The sequence below is a fragment of the Heterodontus francisci genome, chromosome 14 (assembly GCF_036365525.1).
Source record: "Heterodontus francisci isolate sHetFra1 chromosome 14, sHetFra1.hap1, whole genome shotgun sequence".
Lineage (NCBI taxonomy): Eukaryota > Metazoa > Chordata > Chondrichthyes > Heterodontiformes > Heterodontidae > Heterodontus > Heterodontus francisci.
Genome location: NC_090384.1, coordinates 29,634,373 through 29,659,027, shown reverse-complemented (window position 1 = coordinate 29,659,027; position 24,655 = coordinate 29,634,373). Strand labels below are relative to the sequence as shown.

Here is a 24,655-nt window from a genome sequence, read left to right as displayed (position 1 = left end):
TGACAAAAGGGATGATGGAGCAAGGCAAAGGAGATGGTAATGGGACAAGAAAAGAAACAAAAGATCATCTAGAAGAGGTGTAAATGGGAAAAGCAGAATCATCACCAATCAAAAAATGGAGGAAGAGGTTAAGATCTGAAATCGTTGAACTTAATGTTGAGTCTGAAAGGCTGTGAACTGCCTAATGGAAAGATGAGCAGGCATTCCTTGAATAAAAGCAAAATACCACGGATGCTGGAAATCTGAAATAAAACCAGAAAGCGCTGGAAACATACAACAGGTCTGGCAGCATCAGAGAGAAACAGAGTTTCTCTCCCCACAGATGCTGCCAGACTTGGGGCTATATTTTGTGCAGGAGGCAGGGGTCCTGACGTAGGGCTGAAAAGTTGGGGGAACTCAGCCTTTGCACTTTTTCAGGCCCCCTAAGTGATCCTCCAGTTTTTGTCGGTCCAAATTGAAAGAGCTGGGATCCCCGTCCCTTTAAACACATAATAGGCACGTTGATCCCGTCCCCAAGAGCTGCCGGCCAAACACAGGGCCAGCGGCTCAACAGTATTGGCACGCCACTGGGAGCAGTGGCCACTACCAGTACTGCAGAGGCCTTGGACTCAGGCCCAATGCTGCAACCCTGGATCCGAGGTAGTGGTGTTGCGGGGCGTTCAGTCCGGGGAGGGGGGTCCCAGGGGGTGTACAGTGTGCCCAGGGGCAAGGAAGGGTTTCTCTGTGGGCCACGAATTTCCCACGAAAGAAGGACCCCCCCCCCCCCACCCAAGCCTGCAGGGAGGGCACCTCTTTTTCCAAGGTGTCCTCCCCGCACGGCAGAGGCACTCCCCCCACCCCCGCCACCCCACCGCTGGAAAGATCCCAGTGGTGGTGGGAAAAGCCCTTAATTTGCTGTCAATAGGCCATTTAAGAGCCTCAGCTGGCCTCTGGGCGGGAAGGCCAATGTCAGCCTATCCCGCTCCCGGGAAGATCGGGTCCGGCAATCCCGGCATCAGGTTCTGGGGTGGCCGCTGCCACTCTGTTTCTCTGGACCCCCCCACCACAGAACCCAATATTGGGCTGGGAACAAAATCCAGCCCCTGCTGTGTATTTCCAGCACTTTCTCTTTTTATTATTGCTGTTTCTTGAGTTTACTTTGAGCTTCGTTGGAACAGTGTAGGAGGATGAGGACAGAGCGGTCACAATGGGAGGGGGTGGGCCATGCTTATGAACTGAATGGAGTTGTTCCACAAAGAGGTCAACCAATCTGTGTTTGATCTCCCCAAAGTAGAGGAGTCCTTATCATGAGTAGTGAATACAGTATTCTAAATTGAAAGAAGTACAAGTAAATCGCTCTTTCACTGGAAGGATGTTAGGGACCCTAGATGTGTGAAGGGAGGAGGTAAAAGGGCAGGTGTTACATCTCCTGTGCTTGCAGAGAACTGCCCCCTGGGAAGGAGTGGGGGTATTGGGGTTGATTGAAGAGTGGACCAGGATGTTGGGGAGAGAATGGTCCATTTGGAATGCTGAAAGGGGAGGGCAAGATGTGTTTGGTGATGGTATCACGCTAAAAATGGCAGAAATGCTGGAGGTTGATTCATTGCATTTAGAGGCTGGTGGGGTGGAAAAGGAAACCCTAAGATGGCTTTGGTTGGGGAGGGTAGGGATGAGAGCAGAAGTGCGGGAAATGGAATGATGGAGGTCTCTGTCAACCACAGTGCAGGGGAATCCTTGGTTGAGGAAAAAGGAGGACATATTGGAAGCACTGATATGGAAAGTGGCATCGTCAAATCAAACAAAACAAAAGAGACAAAGAAACTGCAAGAATAGAATAGAGTCCTTACAGATGATGCCTGACCTGCTGAGTATTTCCAGCATTTTCTGTTTTTATTTCAGATGGCCAGCATCTGCAATATTTTGCTTTTCTAAAATCCATTAAATGTTTGAATTCAAATTGTAATTCCTAGTCAGGAAGCTTATCCTGAACTAATAGGTCTACTTCCTTTACCTCTCAAGCGGTATATACTAACTTACTTTCTCTTGCTGTCAAGTCTGTCCTTCTTGAACATTCCAAACACTTGTCTGTTGTTCTTGCCTCTCACAGGAGAGGTTAATCTGGCTTCTGAGACCTGAATCATCGCAGTTCCTAACTCTCATGACAGCCTTGAGTTCCATTATCTTCTCTGAACGCTTTTAAATTTAATTCATATAAATTCTTTTCATATTACACTGTTGTTAGCTTCCAAAGTTTGTTTATCTATCCCCCTGTCTGACTGGTTTAAATCCTCCCCCACTGCTGGATTTATCCCGTCTGCAAGGGCAAGGTGGAGCTAGTCCACTAAACAGCGTGCCCCTGCCTAAAGTTCTCCCTCCATCCCCAGCTCTAGCCACACAGTGACATGTCTAATCTATTTCCATATGGTTAGTCCAGTATCTCGTACTGAGTAATCTTGGAATTACTACCTCCAAGGTGCTAGACTTCAAGCTTGATCCTAACTCCTCAAAATTCTTTGCAAAACCTCACACCACTTTTTCCTATGTCATTGTCTCCCACTCTCACCAGGATATCTGCCTGGTTCTCCTTCTTTCCCAGAGGTTTTTCCACCTTCGCCATTATGTCTCTTAACCTGACACCTGGGAAGTAACATATACAAATCAGGTTGTGTCATCCCTACAAATAACATAAGAACATATGAAATAGGAGCAGGAGTAGACCATACCACCCCTCGAGCCTGCTCTGCCATTCCTGGTTGATCTTTGACTTCAATTCCACTTTCCTGCACTATTCCCATATCCCTTGATTCTGCTAACGTCCAAATATCTATCTCAGACTTGACTGTACTCAACAACTGAGTATCCACAACCCACTGGGGTAGAGAATTCCAAACATTCACAATACTCTGAGTGAAGAAATTCCCTGAACACCAAAGTTGAAAGTTTCTCACCATTTAAAAAATATTCTGATTTTCTATTCTTCCTACTAAATTGAATAACCTCATAGTCCAACTCAAGAGCTCATAGGAGGTAGGGTAGGCATCCCAGGACTCACCTGTCATGAACATAAGAATGGAAAAAATAGGAGCTGGAGTAGGGCATTCGGCCCTTTGTGCCTGCTCTGCCATTCATTAAAACCGTGGCTGATCCTCTACCTCAACTGCACCTTCCCACACTATCCCCATATCCCTTGATTCCCTGAATATCCAAAAATCTATTGACCTTTGTTTTGAATATATTCAATGACTGAACATCCACAGCCGTCTGGGGTAGAGAATTCCAAAGATTCACAACCTTTTGAGTGAAGTCATTTCTTCTCATCTAAACGGCTGACCCCTTATTCCAAGACTGTGACCCCGTGTTCTAGATTCCCCAGCCAGGGGAAACATTTCCTCAGCATCTACCCCACTAAGCCTCTAAGAATGTTATATGTTTCAGTGAGATCGCTTCTCATTCTTCTAAACTTCGGGGAATATAGGCCTAGCCTACTCAATCTTTCCTCACAGGACAATTCCCTCAACCCAGGAGTCAGTCTCGTGAACCTTCATTGCACTGCTTCTTGGTCAAGTATGTCCATCCTTAGCTAAGGAAACCAAAATTGCACATAGTACTCCAGGTGTGGCTTCACAAATGCCCTGTACAATTGCAGCAAGATTTCTTTATTTTCATACTCCAACCCCTTTGTAATAGAGGCTAACATACCATTTGCTTTCCTAATTGCTTGCCGTACCTGCATATTAATTTTCTGTGATTCATCTATAGGGACTCCCAGGTCCCTCCAGTTGGATAACTTCACATTTCTCCATATTATATTCTATCTGCCACATTTTGCCCGCTCACTTAACCTGTCTATATCCATTTGCAGCCTCTTTGTGTCCTTTTTCCGTTTACTTTCCCACCTATTTTTGTTACATACAGTACACTCAGTACCATCATCTAACTCATTGATATAGATTATAATTAGCTGAGGCCCGAGCTCTGATCCTTGTGGCATTCTACTAATAGTACAGCATGCCAAGCCAAAACTGACCCACTTATTCTTGATTTCTGTTTTCTGTCCATTAACCAATCTTCAATCCAGACTAATATCTAGTCACATGAGCCCTAATTCTGTGTAGTAATCTCTTGTGTGGCACTTTATCAAATGCTTTTTGAAAATCCAAATACGCTGCAACTACTGGTTTCCCCCTTATCATGCTGCTAGTTACAAGCTCAAAATACTCCAATAAATTTGCCAAACATGCTTTCCCTTTCAATAATCTGTGTTAACTCGGCTCCATCATATTAAGATTTTCTAAGTGTTCTGTTAACATGGCCCTAATAATAGATTTTAGCATTTTTGCTACTACTGATGTCAGTTCAATAGGCCTATAGTTCTCTGTTTTCTCTCTCCCTCCTTTCTTGAATAGCTGGGTTACATTTACTACCTCCCAATACTTGGAGACCATTCTAAAATCTAAGGAACACTGGAAGATCAAAACCAACGGATCCACTGGCCGGGATTTTACGGGCCCTCCTGAGGCGGGATCAGAGGCGGTGGGGGGGCATAGAGAATCGTGGTGGATGGCGGGAGAGGCGGCAGGTCAGAGGGCGGCAGGTCAGAGGGCCCGTCACCTCCCCGTCATCCAGTGATCTCCCTGGGGGCGGGATAGGCCAACAACGGCCTTCCTGCCCAGGGGCAAATTGAGGCCCTTAATTGGACTATTAAGGGCCTCTTCCCACCACTGCTGGGATCTAGATTATTACCTGAGCCACGAGTAAATTGGAGTTGGATGAATAAGATTAGAGAGTTAAATGCATGGCTCAAAGATTGGTGTGTTTCGATTCATGGGGTACTGGCACCAGTACCGGGGAATGTGGGAGCTGTACCATTGGGATGGTCTTCACCTGAACTGTGCTGGGACTAGTGTTCTGGTGAGTCATATAACTAGGGCGGAGAGAGGACTTTAAACTAAATATTGGGGACGAGGAATCAAGTGAGGGAAGATGTGATCATTTAGAGAGAGCGGAGAAAGCAAGAGACCAAGAGAGCAATAAGGGAATTGATAATCTGAGTGTGGCAGGAAGGGAAGATTGGAGGGAAGCAAAACTGGTAACAGGAAGTAGAAAAGTAGTAAGCAAAATTAGAAGACAGACGAAGTGAAGGCAAGCATCAAATAGGATCAGAATGCAGAATAATGTTAAAAAGACAAAGTTCAGGGCACTGTATCTGAATGCACGGAGCATTCACCACCAGGTGGATGATTTGAAAGCACAAATAGAGGTAAATGGGTACGATTTAATTACCATTACAGAAGCGTGGTTATAGGGTGACCAAGACTGGGAACTGAATATTCAAGGATATTCGTCATTTAGGAAGGATAGGCAAAAAGGAAAGGGGGAGCGTTCTTAATAAGAGCCAAGTTCAGTACATTAGTGAGAGAGGATCTTCGATCAAAGGATCAAGATGTAGAATCAATTTGGGTGGAGCTAAGAAACAGCAAGGATCAGCAAACAATGGGGCGAGTTGTTCATAGGCCACCAAACATTAGTGATAGCGTTTGGCATGGTATAAATCAGGAAATTAGATGTGCATGTAACATGGGTAATACAGTAATAATGGGCAACTTCAATTTTATTTTTCATATAGATTGGGCCTAATCAGCACTAATGCTGTGGAGGATGAATTCCTGGAGTGTGTAGCAGATGGGTTTCAGGAGCAGTACGTTGAAGAACCATTATTATGGAACCAGTATTATGTAATGAGAATGGGCTAATTAATAACCTTGCTGTAAAGGAGCCTTTGGGAAATAGTGACCATAGAATTCTACATTAAATTTGAAAGTGATATAGTTTATTCTGAAACTAGAGTCTTAAATCTGAACAAAGGAATTTACAAAGGTATGCGGGGCATGTTAGCTTATGGTGGATTGGGAAAATACACTAAAAGATTGGTGTGGGAGAAATCAGTTTCGATTCATGGGGTACTGGCACCAGTACCGGGGAATGTGGGAGCTGTACCATTGGGATGGTCTTCACCTGAACTGCGCTGGGACTAGTGTTCTGGTGAGTCATATAACTAGGGTGGAGAGAGGACTTTAAACTAAATATTGGGGACGAGGAAGCAAGTGAGGGAAGATGTGGTCATTTAGAGAGATATATACATTCTTCGAAGAGAGAAAAACCAATCAGGAAAGATGGATCAACCATGACTAACAAAAGAAGTTAAAGATTGTATTAGATCAAAGGAAGTGGCTTAGAAGGTTGCCAGAAAAAATGGTAAACCCAAAGATTGGGAGCAATTTATAATCCAGCAAAGGATGACCAAGAAACAGGTAAAGAAAGGGAAAAGAAAATATGAATGCAAGTTAGAGAGAAACGTAAAGATGAACTGCAAAAGCTTCTTAGGTATGTGAAAAGGAAAATATTAGCAAGGGCAAATGTATGTCCATTACAGGTGGAGACAGGAGAATTTATCATGCAGAAATGGTGGAGAAACTAACTAATTACTTTGTGTCTGTCTTCATGGATGAAGATACAGAAAATTTCCCAGAAATACTAGGGAACCAAGGGACGTGAAAATGAGGAATTGAAAGAAATTAGTATTAATAAAGAGTTAGTAATCAAAAAATTAACTAGATTGAAGGTTGATAAATCTCCTGGAACAGGTGAGCTACATCCCAGAGTGTTGAAGGAAGCGGCGATAGAGATAATGGATGCATTGGTGGCTATCCTTAAAAATACTATAGATTCTGGAAAGGTTCCTGCAGACTGGAAAGTAGCAAATGTAATCCCACTATTTAAGAAAGGAGGGAGAGAGAAAACTGGGAACTACAGACCTGTTAGTTGACATCAGTAGTATGGAAAATGTTAGAATCTATTATAAAGGATGTGACACTTAGAAAATAATGATATGATTGGGCAGAGTCAACATGGATTTATGAAAGGGAAATCATGTTTGACAAGTGTGTTGGAGTTTTTGAGGATGTTACTTGCAGCATAGATAAAGGAGAACCAGTGGATGTGGTGTATTTGGATTTTCAGAAGGCTTTTGATAAGGTCCCACACAGGAGGTTAGTGAACAAAATTAGAGCACATGGGATAGAGGGTAATGTACTGGTATGGATTGGGAATTGGTTAATAGACAGAAAACAAAGAGTAGAAATAAATGGGTCATTCTCAGGATGGCAGGCTGTTACTCGTGGGATACCGCAAGGATCAGTGCTTGGGCCACAGCTGTTCACAATCTATATAAAATGATTTGGATGTGGGGACCAAATGTAATATTTCCAAATTTGCTGATGACAAAACTACGTGTGAATGTGAGTTGTGAGGAGGATGCAAGAAGGCTTCTCGGGGACTTGGACAGGCTAAGTGAATGGGCAAGAGTATGGCTGGTGGAACATAATTTGAATAAGTGTGAAGTTATCCACTTTGATAAAAAAACAGAAAGACAGAATATTTCTTAAATGATGACAGGTTGGGAAGTGTTGATGTCCAAAGGGACCTGGGTGTCCTTTATCATGAGTCATTAAAAGCTAACATACAGGTGCAGCAAGCAATTAGGGAGGCAAATGGTATGTTGGCCTTTATTACAAGAGGATTTGAGTATAGGAGTAAAGAAATCTTGCTGCAAATGTATAGAGCCTTGATGAAACCACACATGGCGTATTGTGTACAATATCGGTCATCTTATCTAAGGAAGAATATACTTGCCGTAGAAGGAGTGCAATGAAGGTTCACAAGACAGATCCCTGGGATGGTGGAATTGTCCTATAAGAAGAGATTGAGGAAACTGGGCTAATATTTTCGAGAGTTTAGGAGAATGAGAGGTGATCTCACTGAGGTATACAAAATTCTTACAGGGCTTGGATAATTATCTGAAGAGGGAAGATTTGCAGGGCTGTGGCTAAAGGACGGGAGAGTGGGACAAGTTGTTCTTGCAGAGATTAGGCAGGGACACAACAGGCCAAATGAAAATGGCCTCCTTCTGTGCTGTAAGCATTCTATGATTATATGAACTATGAAAATGGTTTGCAAATGCGATGCACAAGCTCCAACTAGTCTTTCCCGATATTGAGCTACCTAATCATTACTCCTTAAAAGGACCACTGGAATCCATTCAATAAAAGGTCCAAAACGTTGTTAAATTTTATTATTTGTGGAGTCAGAATGAGAAGAAGTGCTCCTCCTGACTCCACAAAATAACTATAGGCCCTCTGGGCTACTGCCAGCCTGTACTCGCCCAGCGCTCCCTGTTACCCCTGATCATCTCCTTTCCACATGGCTCAGACCTACTCATGGCCTCAGCACTAGCCGAACTTTATTGGGTTCCAACAGAAATGCTGAAGCCAGGGGCTCAATTGGCATTCATAGCTTGCCTGTAGTGTGATGATTAGGCCCAAAGACAAATTTAGTCTGGCCTCTTCGTTGCGTCACGCCATTATTGTCCACCCACATAATCGTGCCTGGTTTGAGGCACTACCAAACTTCGGCACTAAAGAGTCCTAGAATATTTCTATCGCTTTCAATCACCATTGGTAAATTTTTGTCCTTTGTGAAAGAGCAGGGTTTTTTTAAAAAATAGATTGATTATAACAATTATTTTTGAAATATAGTCACTGTAAAAAATCTATCATATCCAATCAATCGAAATTGAGGGCTGGATTTTGTTCTATCCAGGCGTCAGGTTCCATGGTGGGGGGGGCCTGAAGATGCCTCCAGGAGAGGGCCGCCATGCACCCCGATGCCGGGAGGGCCCGGCCTGATATTGCCAGTGGCAGAAAGGCCTGTGGTGAGGCCTCCCCCACTCCCCCACCCCCACCCCCCCCGCCACTTGGCGACAGGACCCCAATTTGAATATTTAAATAAATTAAAATAAACAAATTAATGAACCTCACGTCACTGCCTGATGTCCAGCTGTGATCTTCGGCCCAGTGACTGACACTCCCGTGTCTTTGGATTTCCATCCGGGGAAATGAGGTGCCACATTGGTGGGGAGGAGGTATGTTTATTGGTGTGGGGGGGGGGAGGGGGGTGCGGGGTGGGTGGTGGGTGCACAGGGAGCAGGGTCAAATTAACGTCATGGGTGTCGGGGATGGTGGGAAGGGTTGTAGTTCCAAATTGTGTAGTTTGTGGGGGGAAGGTCAGATGGTAAAGGTAAGTGTTTTGGGGGGGCAAGGGCAAATAATTAATTTAATTGTTATGGGGTGGGGGTGGGAGACGTGCAAAAGAAATGCATTTTTTATTAATTGACTTTACCTTTAAATATTTAAATTAGCCGGTAGGGTTAACAGCCCTTTAAAAGTGGCGTCAGGGCCTGTGCCCAGGCAGCTGTGCCAGGGACGGACAGCCCACCCACTCCACGTGATCGGTGGGGTGGGGGGGGGGGGGGGGGGGTGGTGGTGGGTGGTGGGTGCAGCCTGACCCAGCTATTTAAATCAGCCACCGCACAGAAGATTGCAGTGGCTCTGTGCGGGTTGCTGTTTTTGTTGCCCGCCACCAAACTTGGCAGCGGGCACGTAAAAGTCAGCCCTAACAGCTCTTCCTCTCACTAAAATAAACTTTGTTTAATTCATTCTCAGGATGTGCATGTTTCTGGCAAGGGTGGCATATATTGCCCATTCCTAGTTGCCCTGGGTAGGTGGTGTTGATCCCTCTTCTTGAACTGCTATATTTGTAGAGGTTTTGTTTAACTAATAGGCTGATTAGGCCATTTCAGAGGGCAGTTAAGAGTTGATCGTGTTGCTGTGGGATTGGAATTGTACTTAGGATCTCAGATTTCCTTCCCGAAAGAACATTAGTGAACCAGTTGGGTATTCCTGACAATCCGACAGCTTCATGGCCATTTTTTACTGATACCAGATTTATGTAAAAAGTGAAATCAAATTCTCGAACTGCGGTGGTGGGACGGAGCAGGGAAGAACTTTCTATTGTTGCTCAATGGCTTGATGAAAGACACGTTAGTCACTTACTTTGGCAGGTGTGGATAGTTGCTCGACCAGCTCTGACACTTCCTCCCAGACATGGTCATTGAAATGGTGCCCTTATAACTGGAGCCAATTTCTTGATAGCACTGTCCTGAACAAGAAACAAAGAATTTCAATTCCATCACATTTTTCTTTCTTACTAACAGAACCATTAGTAACTTGGACATTTGACTGCTGTGCTGGTGACTACTGAGGTTCCAAGAGTCCAGCTTAGGGGTGTGGGGGTGCAAAGCCAGGGTTCGTGCCAATCCACATAAACATTGTTGTACATTAGTGGAATCTCTAAACGGCTTTTTCAAGGATATGCCACTTTAAGGCATGTGTAGTTGTAATTCAATTTAGAAACCACTTGCAACCCTCTTCCCTTTCATCTGTGGCTTTTGGTAGACTTGCTGCTCCATGTAACTGCTGTGCTGTGGGCTGTTAAGGCAGCTGGAATCAATGCTGATCTTCAGTAAGAGAAGCCAAGGAAGGTACTATTTGAAAGCAGTTTTCCAAAAATCCACAGAGAAAGGAAGGGTCTTTATTAAAATAGAGCTATGCAATAGAGTTATTGGTGTGTCAATGACAGCTTGCAGTGACACAGAAACAGAACATGCTGGGAACACTCAGAGAAATGGTTGTTTTGCAGACTGGAGGAAGGTATGTAGTGGGGTTTCCCGGGGGCTGGTACTAGGACCACTGCTTTTCTTGATATATATTAATGACCCAGACTTGGGTACGTGGGGCACAATTTCAAAATTTGCAGATGACACAAAACTTGGAAGTATTGTGAACTGTCAGGAGGATAGTTGTTAGAGAAATCTCCAAGCCTGTTTGTGAAGAAGGCACTGAGACTAGGATGCTTTGGTGTAGATTGTTTATTGCTTGTCACAGAGCCTACTTCTGCTCTCCAAACACCACCATATATATTTATATACACATACACTTGAATACAATTAACTAATTAACACCCAACACCTGCTCACCCTATTACCTTGAACTATCATCCATTAACAGAACTTCAGAACCCAACAATAGTGATAGCCTTCAAGAGGACATAGGCAGGCTGGTCGAATAGGACAAGCATCAGATGAAATTTAATGCAGAGAAATGTGAAGTGATATCTTTTGGTAGGCAAAATGAGGAAAGGCATTATAAAATAAAGGGTACAATTCTAAAAGGGGTGCAGGAGCAGAGAGACCTGGGGGTATATGTGTACAAATCATTGAAGGTGGCAGGGCAGGTTGAGAAAGCACTTAAAAGGGCATTGGGGATCCTGAGCTTTATAAATAGAGACATAGAGTCAAAAAGCAAGGAAGTTATGATGAATCTTTGTAAAACACTGGTTCAGCCTCACCTGGAATATTGTATCTAATTCTGGGCACCACACTTTAGGGAGGATGTGAAGGCTTTAGAGACAGTGCAGAAAAGATGTACGAGAATGATTCCAGGAATGCAAGACTTCAGTTACAAGGATAGATTCGAGAAGCTGGGATTGTTCTCCTTGGTGAAAAGAAGATTAAGAGGACATTTGATAGAGGTGTTCAAATCATAAAGGGTCTAGGCAGAGTAGATAGGGAGAAGTTGTTCCATTGTCAGAAGGGTCGAGAACCAGAGGACACCTATTTAAGGTGATTGGCAAAAGAAGCAATGACGGCATGAGGAAAATGTTTGACACAGCGAGTGGTTAGGATCTGGAATTCACTACCTAAGAGTGTGGTGGAGGCAGGTTCAATTGTGGATTTCAAAAGGGAATAGGATAAGCAACTAAAGAGAAAAAAATTGCTGGGCTACAGGGCGAGGGTGTGGGAGTGGGACCAGCTGAGTTGTTATTGTTGAGAGCCAGCACAGACATGACAGGCTGAATGGCCTCTTTCTGTGCTGTAACCATTCAATGATTCTATATGATAGGAACTCTGGCAGTATCTGTGAACAGAGAAACAGTATTAATGTCCCAGGTCGGTGGGCTTTCATCAGAACTGGAAGATGTTATGGATGAACAGCTTTTAAGAAATTGCAAAGTCCTCTTTTCTCTGGTTCTATATTTGCATAAAAGCTGTTCATCACTAACATCTTCAAATTCTAATGAAATGTCGTTGATCTGAAACATTAACTCTGTTTCTCTTTCCACGGGTGCTGCCTGACCTGCTGCATGTTTCTAGTGATTCCGTTTCAAGTTCAGATTTCCAGCATTCACAGTATTCTGCTTTTGTACAAAGTACTTTTATGTAACTGTTAAATAATTACAGTCAGTCAGTGGCAATAGAATTATAACCTACTTGTGTCTATTCATGTCTGTTGATACAGATAGGCATCTGTTGATAACATTCAGTGTAGTTAAAGTTTGGACAGTATGGTTACATATAGTACTAGGCCCTGTGTTAACAGTGTTAAATGAGTGAGAAAGCTACTCTCACATTCCAGTTTCTATGGGCAGAGTTAAACGTTCTCGATTCTTACCAGACAGGCAATGTTTCAGGTATTCTCGAGGGGAACTGCCCGGTCTATCTCCGATGCAAACTGAAATCAAACAATACAATGATATTAAACAAAATTATTTGATGTGTTGGTGTAAATATCAGATTAGTAGAAGAATAGAAATGTCAAACATCAGTCGGCCCAACTGGATTGATAATCCAGAGAATGTGAGTTCAAATTCCACCACAGAAATTGAGAAGTTGGATTTTGTTTTTAAAAAAGGAAATAAAAAGCCGATATCAGTAAAAAATGATAATGAATCTGTTGAATTGTCATCGCAACTCAACTGGTTCACTAATGTCCTTTAGGGAAGAAAATCTGACATCTGGCCTACAAGTGACTCCAGTCCCATATCAACATGGTTAACACTTGACTGCCATCTGAGGCTGCCTAACAAACCATTCAATTGTATCAAACTGCTAGAAAGTATAACAAGAGGAACTCCCTACCTAACAGCACTGTGGGATCACCTTCACCACATGGTCTTCAGTGGTTCAAGAAAGCCTACTACTCTTTTTTCAGAGCAACTAGGAATGGGCAATAAACACCAGCCTTGCCAGTGATGCCCACAACCCGAGAATGAAGTTTTTAAGAAGTATGTTACATAGACAGAAATCCATGCTATTCAGCTCAGACTGTCCAAAGGAAAAACCACTGGATACGTGTTTTCTATCTCAGAAACACAGAAACTCAGAGAGGCATTGTCAGAAGCCTAAGAGCAGGCCAGCTGCCCAACCTTTTGGTTGGTGGGGGGTGGGGGATGGAGAGAACAGTCTGTGAAAGATCAACTGAAGATACAAGAAAAATAACATGCCAGAGGTTGGAGGCTGTAAAGATTTCTTACCAGCATACTTGTCCCAAAATTTAGCCTGGGGAAGAGAAGAAAATCGTTAGTACATATCCTGCTGTAAAAGAGAATGTTGAGAAGATTTGTTTTTTAAAAAGTTATTTATTTTTAGGATAAGTTTTCTTCCACTTCTTTAGGTTCCCTAGTACTATTCATCATTCCTTGGCTCGAGAAGAGGACTGACACAGGAGCCTCTCCCAACACCCAATATACAATGGATGGTAGGACCCTAGGACGTACAGAAGATCAGAGGGACCTTGATGTACTTGTTCATAGATCACTAAAGGCAGCAGCACAAGCCTTTATTAGCCGAGGCATAGAATATAAGAGCAGGGAGGTTATGATGGAGCTGTATAAAATGCTAGTTAGGCCACAGCTGGAGTACTGTGTACAGTTCTGGTTGCCACACTATAGGAAGGATGTGATTGCACTGGAGAGGGCACAGAGGAGATTCACCAGGATGTTGCCTGGGCTGGAGCGTTTCAGCTATGAAGAGAGACTGAAAAGGCTAGGGTTGTTTTCCTTAGAGCAGATAAGTCTGAATGGGGAAACGATTGAGGTATACAAAATTATGAGGAGCATAGATAGGGTAGATAGGAAGAAACTTTTTCCCTTAGCGGAGGGGTCAATGACCAGGGGGCATAGATTTAAGGTAAGGGGCAGGAGGTTTAGAGGGGATTTGAGGAAAAATATTTTTACCCAGAGGGTGGTTGGAATCTGGAACTTACTGCCTGAAGAGGTGGTAGAGGCAGAAACCATCACAACATTTAAGAAGTATTTAGATGAGCACTTGAAATGCCATAGAATACAAGGCTAAAAGCCAAGTGCTGGAAAATGGGATTAGACTAGGTAGGTGCTTGATAGCCGGCACAGACACGATGGGCCAAAAGGCCTGTTTCTGTGCTGTATAACTCTATGACTCTAATTTATCACTCATAACCGGCTCCCAGGGTTCACAGGGGAATGGGGAGCTGAAGGGACAGCGCAACCTGCCTTTTGTTTCCATGTCTGCTTGTCAATACTTCTGCATCAGGTCCATATGGCCGGCCAAGCACACCAGGTTTGTGATATGTTAATATAAGGTTATCAATGTGAGAGGAGATGCTATCATTAGGGATTAAATTGGATAGCCCCTGAAAATGGGCATGGGAGTCACGATATGCTTGATCAATGTACTGAGGCAGCATGCCAGCTTCATGCTGCCTGCTTATTTCAATGAGTCCTGTGTTCAGCCAGCACTCACCGTGTTGCATCATTCGGGAGCCCGAATTCATAACTTCCCACCATCACTTAAAAATTGCCTACACTGTTTAAAGCTATCCTTCACCTTTTAAAGGGAAGGTGCATTGAGACTGGAGCAGGTGTTGACAGCTGTGCAGGAACTGAATCTGATCTGGGAAATATTGAAAAATGGCACAGCCTGAGAGAGCAGGTTCATGGTTTTTGGATGCTACACTGGAGGCCTGGGTGGAGGAGGCGGAAAGTAGGGGAGATGTTCTGTATCCACAGGATGCCCTCCAGACACAAGCTGAAAAGGCAGTAGGAGAAGATAGCCCTGGATGTCAATGCCAGGAGTCAAGCCCTGAGGACCTGGATGCAGTGCGGCAAGAAGTTCAATGACTTCACACAAATGCTCAATGTCAGTGAATGTATCTTCAAATGCCATATCCCACCAACTGCACCAGTAGCCTCAGATATTGCTCAAATCACCACACCCGCCATCACTCATCTACCAATAATCACTACCATTCAGGACTTATATCTAAAATTCCTGTTTCACCTCACCCTCACACACTTAGCCCTGCTGCAAGCCTCATACCCACACCTCACAGCTTGTACACCCTGCCAGCTGTTCAACCATGACAGTCACATCACCCAAACAGATTACACCACACTCACCAACTCACTCCCCTCTCGCTTGCAGGGTGGTGCACAGCTAGAGGCAACAGGAGCTAAATGGAGGGGTTGGATGCAGCTGCATGTCCTAACCCCCATGGAGGAGATGGTGCTGTCCATTATTGGGGCAGCCATTGCCAGCAGCGGGGCTGAAACCATTGAGGATGACGGTATTCTCATACCTAATCCTTTTTCTCACATTCCACTTCTACCTCATCCCACAATCTCTTCTGATCTACAAGCAGCAGATGGTGTAAACATGAACCCCTTACCTCCACCCCCTCTCCCCACACCATAACCTTACCCTTATGCTTTCGTCCTTTTAGATACCCAAGAGGTGCAACCTGGTCAGACAGTGGAGGAACACCAAGAAGAGGGTGATGATGAAGACCCACTGTTATTGATTTCATACTCACAGCCATCAGCTCAGATACATACACTGTGCATATCTTGGTATCTTAGAGGATAGATTAGAGATGAGATCTGCATGTGGTGACACACCGGGCACAAGTGGGCAGCAGCCAGGGGAGGCGGCAAGGGTAGCACAGGTGCCAGTTCATCTGAGGTCACACATGAGTCCTGCTGCAGAGGGAGGGCGGGCTCCAGATGCTGCCGGCCCAATCAGAGGGTTGGCAGCTTTGAAGCCTAGCAGCACCGACAAGACAGGTGGGCACTGCTGAGATAGGAGACCTTGGGGGCACCTCAAAATGGAGGTGTCTTCGGACAGATAATTAAAAATAACAAATTCAGGATGAATGAGGACAAAAGGCCCCGCAATTCAGAGGGGAAACCCCTCCGAGAGGATCGTCGGGGCCGCAGGGATGTCTTAACTGCCCGCGTCTCATCTTTGGGCCATGGAGCTTCTGTCTTGATGGCCCCCCCTGCACGTTCCCTGGCAGGGTGCTTTAGAGAGGCCACCTCAATTAAGCTGGTAGTTTCCCCACACAGCGGGAAGGGTGGGTACATTCTGCCACCGGCAAAATGCCGGCGGTTCTGTAAGATGGACCCTAATTAGGTAAATCGGCTGCTCACCTCATTTTTTTGTATAATTCTACACCTTAAGAAATTTGGTTCATAGTCTTTAGTCTGGGTGATAAGGTCTGGCATTGGTTCAGATGGTAGGCAGTCCATATTATTTCCAATACATACCTTAGGGACTGAAAGGTTCATTGCTTCCCCTGTGTCTATATTATACCAGGTTTCTTTTACCTGCTAAGTCCAAACAACAGTTCATGGGAATCACAGGCCTGCCTGTGGAAGATGACTGTTGCATGGAGCACAAGTTAAAAAATCATTCTGAAAGACGTGCCAATTGAAAGAATTTGGGATTGAAAATCCAAGAGTAAATACAGATAAAGTTGGAGCAGTCTCTTAATCTCCCGTGGAAGGATTCTGCAGTTCCTCCCTTCCACACTGCCCAAAGTTGTTGATGCTATGACTATGCATTAGTATTCTGCTTTATGCATCCTAAGCCAATTGCTTTCCTTGGGATGTCATTTGCACTGTCCCCAGCTTCAAGAATCATCAGGTGATTTGATTCATGTCTGATTTATACTGCCATTTAAAAACACATCTGAGCATGATACTACCAACATCGTCACAATACACTGAAAAATATACTTTCTATAATAAGAGTAATTTTTGGTCTTGTTGCTTACTGTTTGCTGATCATCCTCAAACACTTCACGGGCCTCCTCTTGGTCACAATATTCCTCCATACATTCTCTCTCTAAATTTCCTCCCCATGACTCTTCAAGAAAACTGTTTGCTCGCCGAGTTCGTTTCAACACAGAGAGTGCATTGCGGGCCATAAGGAACACTGGAGGAAGTAAATAATACATTGAGAGAAAAGTGAATAATGCACGATACATAGCAGGTGAAAAGGAGCAATATGCTCACATGCAGCTTTGGATGGCTCATGCATGTCTCAGAGTCAAATCCGATTGCCCACGTCATGGAGCCTCACTGAGGGCTGGAACATTGGGTGCCTGACCTCATGGGGCCTTTTGTCATGGCTCACATATGCTAAAATTTTCTGCCAGAATGACAATCCTGCCATCGGGATGAATTCCGGGCTATGAACCCGGAAGAGTGAGTGGTGGGACATCTGGCGCGATGTTCCTAGAGGCGGCCAATTAGGAAGCCGCCTGCAGGAGCACTGTTCAATTAGGGATGGCAGACGGGCACCGAACACAGGAGGGCCAATCAGAGCAGCCAACAGGAAGGACAGCCGGCAGCCCCATGAAGAATGATGAGTATTGCTCAGGTGAACAGAGGGAGAGGGCACCACAGATGGAGGCGCACTACTAATGCTGGGACTGGTAGACAAATCCTAATGTCCAGAACTATCAGAGGGATCTGTCTGCTTCCACTTGAAAGCATTTGCTTGTGGATGTGCTGAATTAAACCTATGTGCTCATTTAAAGATAACTCTGCACATTCATTTCAGGCTCTTCGACCTCCCACTGCGCTCTCGCCACCTGGGGTTCCCATACACCTCCGGCAAACTGCTATTGCACCAGGAAAATGGCAATTGATTGGTGCTATAATGGCTTTAATTGACTTCCCGCTGCAGCCTGGCAGGTTGCCATCTGGGCATGGTGCCCATCTCTGGGAGAAGTGTCCGGAGGCAGGAAAATGTTGGAGAGCCAGTGTGATGCATTTTTTTTAAAAAAGGGGCTGGGAAAATTCCCCCCATAGTTTTCCAATGGATGACTTGGGTCATTATTATTTAGACTGGGCTATTGAGAAGCAAGAGTCTTATTTAAGAAGAGTAATTATTTCAATTGGATTTGATTACTTCCTGTTGGAGAATTTTTCTTAGCTTTGCTAATTATTACTTAACTTTGTAGAAGCAGAAAAGCAGGAGACAGCTTGTAGCTAATCTAACCACAACCAACGGTCATAAAATGTAGGCAGAGCAGCTAACCACAATCAGATGTTACGGCCAGATATGGTGTCTGGAGTGGGCATTGAATTAAGGAACTAGCTTGTTATTGTTGAAACTGATGTTTCGCTGACCTCGGACCCTGCATGGTGCACCGTTACGTAGGCAGTCTTGTGGGTGCTTATCTAATTGTGAAACTGTTAGCTCTGCCTCTTTTATACTATATAAGTCCACGGCGATCTGTAGCTTTTGGGAGTAGCACTGGACCGCCTTTAGGTAAGATGTGCTACCCCATGATATCATGCAAAAAGTGTTTGATTCTCAACATCTGAGTCCGGAGAATTTGTTCAACAATTGGGCACAATCTGGATTTTCTTCAACACTTCCCCTGGATGTTTCCTACCTTACAACAGTGACTGGACTTCAACAATACTTCATTGGCTATAAAATGCTTTGGGACATCCAGAGGTTGTGACAGGCACTATATAAATGCAAGTCATTCTTTCTATCCTTCCTCATAGGGAACGTTGGTCAGTAGCTATAAAGGGCAAAACCAGGTTAGGAACTAAACACTGCAACTGTCCTCCTGGCCACAGTAGCAGAAGCCACAGCTAAATACAGTTATGGTGTAACTTGCCCTCTCATTTGCGCTTCCAGATAATGCTTGGATAATCCATGGTTCCTTTTTTAGTTTACAGCAATTTGAAATTTTTTTTTTTAATTGACCTTATCTGACTGTAATGTAACCAGGACTGCCATTTTGGAATCAGAATTTTAAACAGCAAGTGTTTACCAATGTACATTTGCTGTAATAACCAAAAATTTATTTGTTTGAAAAAAAAGATATCAATAAAGTCTTTAGTTCAAGAACTTTTAAGCACCAATGAAATCATGCAACTGTTTGAGGATAACTCGCATTTTGGCACCCAATGTCAAGGCCAAGCACCACTAGGTCAGGAACAGCAGATATAAAGTTCTCTCTGCTCCAATAATGTTTCATAGAAAAGTACCTTCAAATACTAATCTGCGATAATTACATCCCCCACACCAGATTTCCTTGGATCCTGAATGAGAGAGACAATTTAGTGCCAATATACTGCAAACTGTAGGCAGTATTCCATCATCAATTTGGCTGAAACAGCCCAATTGGATTTCTAATGGGACTCCAGAGTCAACAGAGGGACACTTCCTTCCAATAGACAGTAATCTCTCAAGGTCAGCTTCCAGAAGTGAAATGACTGCTCAGATCCAGTGCACTAGCTCCCAGAGGTGATAGGACAGTGATCTAATTTAGAGAATCAGCTCCAAGCAGTGAAAATGCCACTCAAATCCAGTGTTACAACTCCCAGAGGTAAAAGAAAAGTGTTCAAATCCAGTGTACCAGCTGCCAGAGGTGAAAGGACATTCTAATCCAGTGCACCAGTTCCTAGAAAGGGAAGAACAGAGTTCTAATCCAGATCACCAGCTCCCAGAGGTGCAAGAACAGTGTTCAAATCCATTGCACCAGCTTCCAGAGATGAAAAGGCATTCTAATCCGATGTACCAGTTCCTAGAAGGGAAAGAACAATGCTCTAATCCAGTGCACCAACTGCCAGAGGTGAATGAACAGTGTTCTAATCCACTCCAAGGGCTCCCAGATAAAAGGGCATTCTAATCGAGTATACCATTTCCTGGAGGGGAAAGAACAATGTTCCAAGCCACTACACCAGCTCCCAGAGGTGAAGGGACAGTGTTCTAATCCAGTGCACCAGCTGCCAGAGGTGTAGGGGCAGTGTTCCAATCAAGTGCACACCCCAGGGTTGAAAGGACAGTGTTCTAATCCAGTGCACCAGCTCCCAGAGGTGAAAGGACAGTGTTCCAAATAAGTGCACAACCCCAGGGGTGAAGGGACAGTGTTCTAATTCAATGCACAATCTCCCAGTGCTGAAGAGGCTGCAATCTAATCAGGTGCACCAGCTCCAAGATATGAAGAGGCTGCAATCTAATCCAGTGCACCAGCTCCCAGTGGTGAAGAGACTGCAATCTAATCCAGTGGACCAGCCCCCAGAGGTGAAGGGACAGTGTTCGAATCCAGTGCACCAGCTCCCAGAGGTGAAGAGGCTGCAATCTAATCCAGTGCACCAACTCCCAGAGATGAATGGACAGTGTTCTAATCCAGTGCACTAGCTCCCAGAGGTGAAGAGGCTGCAATCTAATCCAGTGCACCAGCTCCCAGAGGTGAGGGGACAGTGTTCTAATCCAGTGTACCAGCTGCCAGAGGTGAAAGGACATTCTAATCCAGTGCACCACTTCCTAGAAAGGGAAGAACAGAGTTCTAATCCAGATCACCAGCTCCCAGAGGTGCAAGAACAGTGTTCAAATCCATTGCACCAGCTTCCAGAGGTGAAGAGGCTGCAATCTAATCCAGTGCACCAACTCCCAGAGATGAATGGACAGTGTTCTAATCCAGTGCACTAGCTCCCAGAGGTGAAGGGACAGTGTTCTAATCCAGTGTACCAGCTGCCAGAGGTGAAAGGACAGTATTCTAATACAGTGCAGTAGCTCCCAGAGGTGGAGGGACAGTGTTCTAATCCAGTGCACCAGCTCCCAGAGGTGAAGTGGGTGCAATCTAATCCAGTGCACCAACTCCCAGAGATGAAGGGACAGTGTTCTAATCCAGTGCACTGGCTCCCAGAGATGAAGGGACAGTGTTCTAATCCAGTGCACTAGCTCCCAGAGGTGAAGGGACAGTGTTCTAATGCAGTGCACTAGCTCCCAGAGGTGAAGGGACAGTGTTCTAATCCAGTGCATGAGCTCCCAGAGGTGAAGGGACAGTGTTCTAATCCAGTGCACCAACTCCCAGAGGTGAAGGGACAGTGTTCTAATCCAGTGCACTAGCTCCCAGAGATGAAGGGACAGTGTTCTAATCCAGTGCACCAGTTCCCAGAGGTGAAGGGACAGTGTTCTAATCCAGTGCACCAACTCCCAGAGGTGAAGGGACAGTGTTCTAATCCAGTGCATCTGCTCTCAGAGGTGAAGAGGCTGCACTCTAATCCAGTGCACTAGCTCCCAGAGGTGAAGGGAAAGTGTTCTAATCCAGTGCACCAGCTCCCAGAGATGAAGGGACACTGTTCTAATCCAGTGCACCAGCTCCCAAAGATGAAGGGACAGTGTTATAATCCAGTGCACTAGCTCCCAGAGGTGAAAGGACAGTGTTCTAATCCAGTGCACCAGCTCCCAGAGATGAAGGGACAGTGTTATAATCCAGTGCACCAGCTCCCAGAGGTGAAGGGACAGTGTTCTAATCCAGTGCACCAACTCCCAGAGGTGAAGGGACAGTGTTCTAATTCAGTGCACTAGCTCCCAGAGGTGAAGGGACAGTGTTCTAATCCAGTGCACTAGCTCCCAGAGGTGAAGGGACAGTGTTCTAATCCAGTGCACCAACTTCCAGAGGTGAAGGTACAGTGTTCTAATCCAGTGCACCAGCTCCCAGAGATGAAGGGACACTGTTCTAGTCCAGTGCACCAGCTCCCAGAGGTGAAGGGACAGTGTTCTAATCCAGTGCACCAGCTCCCAGAGGTGAAGGGACAGTGTTCTAATCCAGTGCACCAACTCCCAGAGGTGAAGGGACAGTGTTCTAATCCAGTGCATCAGCTCTCAGAGGTGAAGAGGCTGCAATCTAATCCAGTGCACCAACTCCCAGAGGTGAAGAGACTGCAATCTAATCCAGTGCACCAACTCCCAGAGATGAAGGGACAGTGTTCTAATCCAGTGCACCAACTCCCAGAGGTGAAGGGACAGTGTTCTAATCCAGTGCACGAGCTCCCAGATGTGAAGGGACAGTGTTCTAATCCAGTGCACTAGCTCCCAGAGGTGAAGGGACAGTGTTCTAATCCAGTGCACCAACTCCCAGAGGTGAAGGGACAGTGTTCTAATCCAGTGTACCAGCTTCCAGAGGTGAAAGGACAGTATTCTAATACAGTGCAGTAGCTCCCAGAGGTGGAGGGACAGTGTTCTAATCCAGTGCACCAGCTGCCAGAGGTGAAGAGGCTGCAATCTAATCCAGTGCACCAACTCCCAGAGATGAAGGGACAGTGTTCTAATCCAGTGCACCGGCTCCCAGAGATGAAGGGACAGTGTTCTAATCCAGTGCACTAGCTCCCAGAGGTGAAGGGACAGTGTTCTAATGCAGTGCACTAGCTCCCAGAGGTGAAGGGACAGTGTTCTAATCCAGTGCATGAGCTCCCAGAGGTGAAGGGACAGTGTTCTAATCCAGTGCACCAACTCCCAGAGGTGAAGGGACAGTGTTCTAATTCAGTGCACTAGCTCCCAGAGGTGAAGGGACAGTGTTCTAAGCCAGTGCACTAGCTCCCAGAGATGAAGGGACAGTGTTCTAATCCAGTGCACCAGTTCCCAGAGGTGAAGGGACAGTGTTCTAATCCAGTGCACCAACTCCCAGAGGTGAAGGGACAGTGTTCTAATCCAGTGCATCAGCTCTCAGAGGTGAAGAGGCTGCAATCTAATCCAGTGCACTAGCTCCCAGAGGTGAAGGGGCAGTGTTCTAATCCAGTGCACCAGCTCCCAGAGATGAAGGGACAGTGTTATAATCCAGTGCACTAGCTCCCAGAGGTGAAAGGACAGTGTTCTAATCCAGTGCACCAGCTCCCAGAGATGAAGGGACACTGTTCTAGTCCAGTGCACCAGCTCCCAGAGGTGAAGGGACAGTGTTCTAATCCAGTGCACCAACTCACAGAGGTGAAGGGACAGTGTTCTAATTCAGTGCACTAGCTCCCAGAGGTGAAGGGACAGTGTTCTAATCCAGTGCACTAGCTCCCAGAGGTGAAGGGACAGTGTTCTAATCCAGTGCACCAACTCCCAGAGGTGAAGGGACAGTGTTCTAATCCAGTGCACCAGCTCCCAGAGATGAAGGGACACTGTTCTAGTCCAGTGCACCAGCTCTCAGAGGTGAAGGGACAGTGTTCTAATCCAGTGCACCAGCTCCCAGAGTTGAAGGGACAGTGTTCTAATCCAGTGCACCAACTCCCAGAGGTGAAGGGACAGTGTTCTAATCCAGTGCATCAGCTCTCAGAGGTGAAGAGGCTGCAATCTAATCCAGTGCACTAGCTCCCAGAGGTGAAGGGACAGTGTTCTAATCCAGTGCACTAGCTCCCAGAGGTGAAGGGACAGTGTTCTAATCCAGTGCACCACTCCCAGAGGTGAAGAGGCTGCTATCTAATCCAGTGCACTAGCTCCCAGAGGTGAAGGGACAGTGTTCTAATCCAGTGCACCAGCTCCCAGAGATGAAGGGACACTGTTCTAGTCCAGTGCACCAGCTCCCAGAGGTGAAGGGACAGTGTTCTAATCCAGTGCACCAGCTCCCAGAGGTGAAGGGACAGTGTTATAATCCAGTGCACCAACTCCCAGAGGTGAAGGGACAGTGTTCTAATCCAGTGCATCAGCTCTCAGAGGTGAAGAGGCTGCAATCTAATCCAGTGCACTAGCTCCCAGAGGTGAAGGGACAGTGTTCTAATCCAGTGCACCAACTCCCAGAGGTGAAGAGACTGCAATCTAATCCAGTGCACCAACTCCCAGAGATGAAGGGACAGTGTTCTAATCCAGTGCACCAACTCCCAGAGGTGAAGGGACAGTGTTCTAATCCAGTGCACGAGCTCCCAGATGTGAAGGGACAGTGTTCTAATCCAGTGCACTAGCTCCCAGAGGTGAAGGGACAGTGTTCTAATCCAGTGCACCAACTCCCAGAGGTGAAGGGACAGTGTTCTAATCCAGTGTACCAGCTTCCAGAGGTGAAAGGACAGTATTCTAATACAGTGCAGTAGCTCCCAGAGGTGGAGGGACAGTGTTCTAATCCAGTGCACCAGCTGCCAGAGGTGAAGAGGCTGCAATCTAATCCAGTGCACCAACTCCCAGAGATGAAGGGACAGTGTTCTAATCCAGTGCACCGGCTCCCAGAGGTGAAGGGACAGTGTTCTAATGCAGTGCACTAGCTCCCAGAGGTGAAGGGACAGTGTTCTAATCCAGTGCATGAGCTCCCAGAGGTGAAGGGACAGTGTTCTAATCCAGTGCACCAACTCCCAGAGGTGAAGGGACAGTGTTCTAATTCAGTGCACTAGCTCCCAGAGGTGAAGGGACAGTGTTCTAAGCCAGTGCACTAGCTCCCAGAGATGAAGGGACAGTGTTCTAATCCAGTGCACCAGTTCCCAGAGGTGAAGGGACAGTGTTCTAATCCAGTGCACCAACTCCCAGAGGTGAAGGGACAGTGTTCTAATCCAGTGCATCAGCTCTCAGAGGTGAAGAGGCTGCAATCTAATCCAGTGCACTAGCTCCCAGAGGTGAAGGGGCAGTGTTCTAATCCAGTGCACCAGCTCCCAGAGATGAAGGGACAGTGTTATAATCCAGTGCACTAGCTCCCAGAGGTGAAAGGACAGTGTTCTAATCCAGTGCACCAGCTCCCAGAGATGAAGGGACACTGTTCTAGTCCAGTGCACCAGCTCCCAGAGGTGAAGGGACAGTGTTCTAATCCAGTGCACCAACTCACAGAGGTGAAGGGACAGTGTTCTAATTCAGTGCACTAGCTCCCAGAGGTGAAGGGACAGTGTTCTAATCCAGTGCACTAGCTCCCAG

General features: G+C 45.7%; 1 protein-coding gene across 1 annotated transcript in view; it reads right to left on the bottom strand.

Moving 5' to 3' along the window:
- Positions 1–24,655, bottom strand: part of f2 (coagulation factor II (thrombin)) — a 99,078-nt gene that overhangs the window by 54,123 nt on the left and 20,300 nt on the right. The window contains exons 2-5 of the mRNA XM_068045941.1: positions 16,806–16,966; positions 13,249–13,273; positions 12,387–12,446; positions 9,930–10,035 (exon numbers count right to left, since the gene is read on the bottom strand). Of these exons, the coding sequence (XP_067902042.1) occupies positions 9,930–10,035; positions 12,387–12,446; positions 13,249–13,273; positions 16,806–16,966 (352 nt within the window). The remainder of the gene's footprint in view (positions 1–9,929; positions 10,036–12,386; positions 12,447–13,248; positions 13,274–16,805; positions 16,967–24,655) is intronic.